The 9,383-nt window shown below is 41.1% G+C and overlaps 1 protein-coding gene across 2 annotated transcripts; it reads left to right on the forward strand.

Annotated features, from left to right (window-relative positions):
• The first annotated feature begins 586 nt into the window (after positions 1 to 586).
• ADCYAP1 (adenylate cyclase activating polypeptide 1) lies at positions 587 to 8,823 on the forward strand. Of its 2 annotated transcripts, none has more exons than XM_051970375.1 (5): positions 587 to 1,739; positions 2,099 to 2,206; positions 5,176 to 5,313; positions 5,806 to 5,901; positions 7,145 to 8,823. In XM_051970375.1, exons 2-5 carry the CDS (start codon positions 2,100 to 2,102, stop codon positions 7,326 to 7,328), a joined length of 525 nt encoding a protein of 174 aa, XP_051826335.1. In that variant the 5' UTR covers positions 587 to 1,739; position 2,099; the 3' UTR covers positions 7,329 to 8,823. The 2 variants fall into 2 exon arrangements, with proteins under 2 accessions (XP_051826335.1, XP_051826336.1); XM_051970376.1 differs by having other exon boundaries at positions 589 to 1,739; positions 5,179 to 5,313.
• The last annotated feature ends 560 nt before the right edge of the window (positions 8,824 to 9,383 follow it).

Here is a 9,383-nt window from a genome sequence, read left to right on the forward strand (position 1 = left end):
ATAAAGCCCACTAATGACTCAAGATTAAAGGAACGTTATAAAACCCTTGGATAATCTTTTCTCGGAAGAAAAGGCCCAAAAAGTTTCCATCATTGAGAGAAATAATGTTACATTAACTGCAAATTGGCATTTTTTTTTTTTTTACCATTATCGTGACTTTTTTATGGTGAAAACTGCCCACATGGAATAGTTCTTTCAGAAATTTATCACATATCAGGGCTTTCGTGACAACAAGTCGGAGAGGCGTTTACTGAATTTTGTGGATTTAACATCCCGATGGCTCAGTACCCCAGAGCTTGGACAGCTCCGTACCCTAGAGCTTGGACAGCTCCACTCTGGGAACTTAGTGTACTTTGCACTAATCATTCCACCCACTAGCCAGACTGTCAATTACATTTAGTCTAATTAGAGGTTTTCCGAAAATTCTCCAAGACTTCAAACCATTTTTAAAAAAAAACAAAGCAAATCTCTTAATTTAATTTTCTGTCTGTAAGAATATATGCAAAAGACGAAGACACTTGAATTAAACATTTCATAAGAGAGGATTTTATCTCTTTTAATTCGGGTGGCTGAATTTCTGGAGGAATTTGACAAAATAGTAACAGTAACCAAAATGGACATGGTTTAAAAAAAATTAACTTTCTGATCCTCTTAATTCTCTGTATTATTTTCTTATTCTTAAGAATCATGCGAATTTGAGAAGCATCAAAATAATTAGACTTCTTAAAAATGGAATGTGTGAGTGAGAGGTGTTTATGAGAAGTTGATGACTCTGGATCATCTCATCCATGAGGACAGCACAGAATAGTTAATATATTCCTTGAGGAATTGGGATAGTGACGTCTTTTTCTGATACCCGATCATTACGTGACTGAGAGAAAAAAAAAAAGGGGAAGTCATTTCATGAATAAAAATCGGAGCGCAACAGTACAACAAACAATATTCCACTCGTAAAGGTAACAGGCAGGCAAATGTTTATAAAGAGGGCTCGACTAAAACTGCGTTTGAAAATTTTTTTTTCTATTTGAATATATACATATATACATCTATCTATCTATATATATATATACGAACACAGAAAGCTGATCACCTTCGAAGTCACCGACAGAAGAAGAAAGCTACAGCTTCAGCCACAGTCAGAGGGATTATTCTGAAGAAACGGAGCTGCCGAATTGAACAGCTTCTTGAGAACTGCACATCACTGACTACGCAGCTTTCCCTTCCTTCCTTCCTTCCTTCCTTCCTTCCTTCCTTCCTTCCTTCCTTCCTTCCTTCCTTCCTTCCTTCCTTCCTTCCTTCCTTCCTTCCTTCCTTCCTTTCTTCCTTCCTTCCTTCCTTTCTTCCTTCCTTCCTTCTTTCCTTCCTTCCTTCCTTTCTTATATTTTCTTTTTCTTTTCTCTTTTCTTTTCCTCTTGCCTTTGTTCCTCCGCATCTCTAGTTATCTCTAACTCCTTTTCCTCTCTGCCCCCTCTCCTTCCAGTGTCACACGCCCTCTTAGTTCTGTATGTCTACAAACTTTTGAACAGAATTCTCGCATCAGCAAACAAGTCCTCCTCCTCCTCCTGCTATCTTGCTGCTCCTGTTCCTGCTCTTTCTTGCAGCTTTTCTTTAGACAGGAGAGAGAGGAGGTGATGCCATTTACATTGTGAACTATTTCGACCGAAACTTGGAGGAACAATTTGCTCGCTGTCCTAATTGGAATCAAACGCTTTTCGTGAAGAGGTTTTAAGAGTTGAATGGTAAGGAAAACAAAACTCAAACTAATTTGGACCACTAATTCTCTCCTCAGCGCAGGTGGAAGAGTTAGTTTTTCATTAACAAGCTCTTTGGTTTAGTTATTGAATAGTGTGTGTGTGTGTGTGTGTGTGTGTGTGTGTGTGTGTGTGTGTGTGTGTGTGTGTGTGTGTGTGTGGTGTGTTTCTGTAGTGAAAGGGAAAGGGAGGTGGTACAGACGTTTGCTAAAACGCGATCTCAGAATAGAAAGGAAAGTATTTTTTCTCTGGCTCCCCGCCCCCAACAATTTGTTTAGTGGCCTAAGAGATAAAACAAACGGAGTGTTTTGACAGATGTTTTTCCCCTCCCCCTTGCTTGTACACAGAATGGCAATGTGTAGCAAAGCGACCCTAGCTTTGCTGATCTATGGAATACTAATGCATAGCAGCGTCTACTGCTCACCTACAGCCGGACTCCAGTTTCCTGCTTTCAGGTAAGTACTTGCTATTTTTCTCCCAATATCAGTCTCTCCTCCCCTGAACGCCTATGCCCGCCTCCCCGGGGTAGTCTCGGTCTCCACTTGTTTAGTTGCTACGAGATACACTACACCAAAGGAACAGGTTTCCCCTTGCACTTACCTTATAGCTTTGGGGTTGGCGAGTGGGCTGTTTCGACTGTTTCTTTACCTAATCCAAGACCGAGATCAGGGGAGGTAGTGGTCCCTCCGCATCACTCCTCTCCCTCCACCCTCCCTCGTCCCCTCCTCTCTTTGTCAGGTGGACCCACCAGAGTAAAGTCCTTATATCTCTCAGACTGAAAGACCCCATAATAGGGCTTGGATCGTTATCTACGACTCTTATGATCCTTGGAGGGGGGGGGAAGGGGAGGGCACAAAAACATTTCTTCCCTGGAAAGGTCAAGACTGGATGTGCACAAATCCTATGATTTAATATATTTTTTTCTTTTTATGCTTTTGTTCTGTACTGTCAGTTCTCTTTCTCCTCTCTTTTCTCCTCTCCTCTCCTCTCTTCTCTCTCTTCTCTTCTTTCTCCTCTTCTCTCTCTCTCTCTCTCTCTCTCTCTCTCTCTCTCTCTCTCTCTCTCTCTCTCTCTCTCTCCCCCTCCTCTTTGTCTCTGAACTCTCTCTTCGGTGATGTACTTTAGGGATGGATAGTATGTCTCTCGGGAAGATTTTCTGTCGATTGAGTTTACTATTGTGTTTTTCGTCTCTAATAGTCATTCGGGGTAATTGGTGATGGTTGGGGGAGGGGCTGGAAAGACTATCATAGAGAAGGAGAGATAAAGAAAAGGACGAGTAAAAAAGAAGGAACACGGTAAGAACGGAAGAGGGATAAAGAAAGGGAAGTGGGGAGGAGGAAGTGAGATTACCCAGACTGAGATTTCTGGGGTTCTCTCTCTCACTCTCTCTCTTTCCCCCCCCTTTCTTTCCTATAAACTCTGGTTTCTAAATGCGTCTGCGCTGCTCAGATGCTCTGGGCTATCGCCTTTTTCTCAGGCTTGAGTAGAGGCAAAAGAGCCAGAAGGCGTAGCTTTTTTATTTGATAGAGAAATCTGTTTTTAAGTTTGCCGGGCTCGGGTCAGAAATCTGCGGTTCTTCAGACCCCTGAACTATCACTCCACAGGGTTCCTCAAAAAAGAATACACATACCTTTAGTAACAGAATTCCTTTACCTAGTAACGTGTTTTATTTAATCTGTTGTTCATTTGCAGAGTGGGATATTAGGAAGAAGAACTTTGTCTGGGCTTTTAATGTCTTTTGCAAGGCAGGCCAACTTGATTTGGAAAAAGGCAGGATGGGACACAAACATGCAGGTCTTGGGTGGGAACAGTTAGGGGTCAGCCAGTGGTTAGACAATCCTTTTCTTCTGGGATATCTGGAGAATAAATAAATAAATAAAGGCAGAAGGGGAGGAGGGGAAATTCTGTTTGGTGTAAATTCAATTCAGAAAGGAGGACAGAGTGGAAAAATGTAATGGCACAAAAACCGGATTTCAAAAGGACTGTTGACTTAAAAAATTAAAGTACGGGTAGATCAAGATTTTCCCTATAGGCTGACTAACAATGAGGTTTATGAGGTTTTCTCATTGCTACTTTAAAATATCTCGCTCCTCCCTCCCTCTCTCCCCCCTTCTCTCTGTCTCTGTCTCTGTCTCTGTCTCTGTCTCTGTCTGTCTCTCTCTCTCTCTCTCTCTCTCTCTCTCTCTCTCTCTCTCTCTCACACACACACACATACACACACACACACACACACACACTCACTCACTCACTCACCAAGGCACTCGGATGCACACGTAGGATAGGCTCATTTTGGAACAACTTCATTGCCCTAGTAGTTGTCAAAATTTTCTGTTTTATTCAAGCGGGGGCTCTGAGCTGGAGCCATGGTAGTCTTTCCAGGACCTTAGAACGAACCAGTTTCTTACCTCACCCAATGGCAACTTTAAAAGGGGGGATATACATTTAAAATCAAGTTGTTCTTCCCTCTAATCCCCCCTTTCCTACTCCCTCTTCCCTAAAAGTCCCGAGATAGAAAGAGGCTGAGAGTAGAAATGGATGTGCTGGTGGGAGTGGGGGTAGGGAAGGAGTGGGAATTGCATTCAGAGCTACTTGGTTCCCAGATGCTAGAACTGCGCAATTTCCATGAACTCGAGGTATCTGAGGAAACCGAGTGCGGGTCTCTAGCCAGAATGAGCAGAAGCCAAACATTTTAAGTTTTTGGACATTTATAATTCATGTCCCTGCTAGAGTCTTGCAAGCCCGAAATAGCAGCTGGAGACTCACAGTGACCTAAATCAGGCCTCGGAGAAGAGTTCCCCAGAGCCCAGAGCTAGGAGGGCCCGGGTTAACACTTCAACAAACCCCACTCAAACTCTATTTTGGAGCTTTAACCCAGCAGTAGCTAGTACTACAGCAGCCTCTTCTTTTCGTACAATTCCTTCAACTTCAATTCCCTTGCTCCTCCTCTCCCCCGCCCCTTTCCTGCCGGCAACATTTTTTGCAGCTTTGATAGCGATGGGGGTGGGGAGAAGAGGTTGTAATACACACACACACACACACACATACATTAGAGTGACCAGTTGAGACATAATTTGGTCCTAATACCACCAGTCTTTATTAGAGCCCTAGGTCCCGAGTCCGGCCCGGTTACTCAGTCCTTTTGTCCCGAGGCACTGAGCGTTCTTCTCTCCCGTACATCATTGCCCCAGTTTGTCTGGGGAGTTGGGTGTTAGAAAAAGGCGGATGATTCTGAAGTCTCACAACTAGCCTGGGCGAAGGAACAATAACGATTTACGCCCTCTCCGCAAGTCTTGGCCAAAAAAGGGGAAAAAAAATCTTCGTCGAGAGAGTGAATTGAAAACCGTTCATCTTCCTCCTTCCTGCAGGCGGGGAACAACCAGTAACTGAGCCCTTTTCCTTTTTTTTTTTTTTTTTTTTTTTAAAGCAGACTGGAGGATGAAGCGTATGATGAGGATGGGAATACTCTGCAGGACTTCGCCTTTGATAATAACCGTTTGGGCTTAGGAAACACTGCATCCATGCTGGGGGACGTGTACACTCTCTATTATCCACCGGAAGAAAGGTGACTGTCCCGGATTGATTAAGAGTTGCTTGGAGAGACAGGGAGGACTCAATAACCCCGGGATAATGAATTGGGAGAAGGGAAGGTGGTGTGTTTGCGTTATTTATTTATATTTTATTAATAAGAAAAATTCCTAAATATTTCTTCAGCCTAGGCTGAAGTCTAATGCAGAAACGAGAAAGTTTCTTGAGTGTTTTTGCGTGCGTGTATGTGTTTTGGGGATAGCTTTGGTTATATGAGGCTGGTCAAGAATATATGTATGTAAGAGAATCCGTGTTCGGAGAGTCCAGAGAAACAGCCAACAGATTCCGCTACTTATTTCTCTCGGAATTCACAAACTCTTTCTAAAGACCCTGCCCAGAGACGCGGAAGGAGTCGTTTTTAAACTATAGGCTGTCCCAACCCAATAGCCAGACAACTACAGTTCCACCCAATTTCCAGGGCTGGAGTTTGTGATCTGATTTTTGCATCTTCTTCTTCCATCCTTTTTAGAGAAACGGATGATATATTGAATAAAGCCTATCGGAAAGTTCTGGGTCAACTGTCTGCGAGGAAGTACCTGCATTCTCTCATGGCCAAACGCATAGGGTAAGAGTTTACTAAGAGTTAAAGGAGACGCACGCGCGTGAGTGCACGTGCATGTCTATTTAGTGGCTTAGTGTCTGTGCATGCGTGATTTCGTGTACGTCTGTGCGTTGTTCCGCTAGAGGATGTACGTCCGCGCCTCTTTAGCGCTTTTTATTATCGGGCCAATACCTAGCCATTCATTACCTGAACTGATTGTCTCCACGCCCAACCCCTGAACAGGAGTTAAGTGAGGAAAAAATCAAATTAGGAGGGAAGGTGAGAAATACGGAGAACGCAAAACGATTTTAAGAAGGGAGAAATAAATTACTTATTTTTAAAGATTTCATGTATTACTGGAGGAATTGTAACCATTACCTCCAAGTACACGGAAGCACATGAATTGTCTAGCTATTGTAAAAATAAAGTTAAAACAACATCTTACGGGGTGCTTTAAAAATAATTAGTTTTTACTCATGCCAGACAAGATCAAATCCTGGATCCTATGTGGTGTACATTTCAGCAGAAGGGAACGTTTTAATAAAGCCCAAGGGAAAACAGATTACATTTTCACAATAAATAATTCATGAGATGAAAAATATTGTCTACAGCCTGTCGTTTTACATTATTATTGGGACTTTCAATTTTAGAGGCGAAGATATTTCTTTGTTTCTCGGAAAGTGCTGTGTCTTTGGAACCACACCCAAAATAGATGTTTAGGAGCTTTTAAAATAAATACTTGTTTTAATGAAAACAAATATCTTCTACGCGGACGATCAGTTAGCTTAAGTTTTTCAGGAATGTTAGATTTAAATCTGAATCTCTGCTCTGCTCTCTTGAAGGAAAAAAGCATACTGAGTCAGACATCAAAGCGCTTTCCAATTATTTGTGTGACCTTTAGGCAAGCCACCTTTCCTATTTAGATATGAGTTTTTTACTATTAAAAATGAGGGACGTGGTAGAGGTTGGACTGAATAACCTCTAAAGTCACTTCCACTTTTAAATCCATATGAGAAATGGTCAGAAAATACTCTCTTGATAAGAGGGGAACGTGGCAAACTATCCCCAATCTCCTTCTATAAATATCCACTAAAAGGAGTGGCGGAACGGGAGGGATAAGTGTGAGGGAGCCCCTAATAGCTCCAGGTGTGGGGGGTGGGGCAGGTCCAAATGATTCACGTGTTGCGACAATCCCTGTTGTCCCCAGTCCTCCAACTGGCCCCCCACCCTTATCTTTCTCCCTCTGCCTTTCTTTTTGTCATCCTAGGATGGCTAACGGTGTGGAGGACGATACTGAACCGCTTTCCAAGCGTCACTCCGACGGGATCTTCACGGACAGCTACAGCCGCTATCGGAAACAAATGGCTGTCAAGAAATACTTGGCGGCCGTCCTGGGGAAAAGGTATAAACAGAGAGTTAAAAACAAAGGACGCCGCATAGCGTTTTTGTAGCGATGAGTTACCTACCAGCCACCCTGTGTGTACAGTCCTCTTAACAGAATGAAAAATCATTTCCAAAATTGACTGAACAATCATCGCGCCTGTGTTCTATCTAAACATGTATTTATGTATGAAGTAAAGCCATTAAATGAATATTTTGATAATAATATTGTTTTTCTTTTGTACAAAGCACTAGAGAACTCACAGATCTACTTTGTGGACCAATCATTTAAGTTATATATACTATTATAAATATATATATAAATATAATAGAGAGCAATTCATATAAAGCGTGCACAAGGAATGATAAAATTCGCCTGAGCTGTTTATGTTTTTATATAAAAAAAGACAATCATTGTTTTGGATATTACTCCTATTTTTGTAACTGGAATTAAAAGGATAGTATTTTTATCCACGACAGGGGTGAAGACATTAATACTGACCATTTGCTACTGTACATAAACACTGATGCCCTCTACAAGGGGATTATAAGACTAATGATTTGGGAGAATTGCTGAAGCACATTCTTCCCTCCCTATGAGTCTCCTTAAAAAAAAAAAAAAAGAAAAAAGAAAAAAAAAAGAAAGGCTGTTTTAATCCAAGCCTATCAAAGGGGCACTATCCCCCTTTTAATTTTCTGCTTTCTTTGATTCCACTTTTATATGTATTTGTGTCTCCTCAAATAGTGAGTTTAGAAGTTAATTCTCTTGTGGTGAAACAACAGCTCTCTCTAAATTGTTCCTCTCTGTTGACTAAGAGCAGTTAAAGGAGAGAGTTAAGGAGGGAGGGGAGGCAAAGAAGGGCGACTTGTAAAAAATAACGAGCCCCTTCTCATTTTCTGTTCTTTATAGATCAGTTACAGGACCAAAAATCTGAAATTAAAATAACTTGTAATTAAAGAGTTGGAAATTTAGGCACAGAAAGAGTCACTTGAGGCAGAAAAGGAAAACCTCAGAGAATTTTGAGCGGTCATAGGGTCTGAGTATCTTGAGGCAAATATAGTCCCATTAACTGACCTTGGGCAGCTCGGTATTGGAACTTGATACAAAGTATAATGTGTTTCTCTCCAGTGCTGTCCATGCTTCTCATCATGTGAAATGGCCAGGATTCTCTCCTTTGAACTATATTCAATTGGAGTTGCTCCTTTCTTTGTTGTTTTCCTGTAGATCCTTCTTCCCCATTCCCCTCCTGCACTATTTAATCATTGTTTACCCTTTTCATTCACTTCTTTAAAAATTGTGAGTGCTTGTTCTCACTCTTTTGTTCTGTTTTATGCAAGCTCTTATTGTAAAGTTTAGGTACCCCTGTTGTAGCTATCACTAAATAATTATGCACTAACTACAAAAGTTTTGTTCCTTGTTTATTGAGTTTGGAGGTAAAATGTATTTTTCTACATTATGGCTTACTGCTTAGTAAAATTTATTTCATAAATCAATTTTGTCATATTAAAATGTGTAGTGTTCACATACTGTTCAGTTCTACCCAATGATAAATCATTTTAACATCATCTTTATATGTACGAGTACTATCTTACCTTTTTTTTTTTTTTTGGTCAAGAGTGAGACAAAATAACCTCTATCAGTTCCAGAGAACTTCCTGGTCCTCTTTGACTAAAGAAGGCCTGTCTATTTGCTACTTGTCATGACACTTAACATATTCTAGAGGAATCTCTATACAAAAATATTCCAATCTAATCTCCTCCCCAAATAAGTAACAACAGAGAATCCAGTCAGTTACTCCCCCAAATTTGTCACTGATTTCTTAAAAAAAAAAAAAAAAAAAAAAGACATGTAAAGTTTAAAAAAAACCTTTCATTTTCCTTTACGATTTGATCAGTATAAAGACATAAATCAAAGAAAACATTTGGATTTACAATCCCAAGTCGGATGAATACTGCAAGCGGATCGCATTCCAAACAGTAGTACCACAGAGACATTCGATCTGTGCCCAAGTCTTGTGTATGAAATCAGTCCTACTTTAATTTTGCATTCTCCTCAGGCAATGTGACGCAGGATGCAGTTTGCAGCTTTCGTGCCTTTCTTCGCCTTTTAAATCGCCACGAATCAC

The sequence above is a fragment of the Antechinus flavipes genome, chromosome 1 (genome assembly GCF_016432865.1).
Source record: "Antechinus flavipes isolate AdamAnt ecotype Samford, QLD, Australia chromosome 1, AdamAnt_v2, whole genome shotgun sequence".
Lineage (NCBI taxonomy): Eukaryota > Metazoa > Chordata > Mammalia > Dasyuromorphia > Dasyuridae > Antechinus > Antechinus flavipes.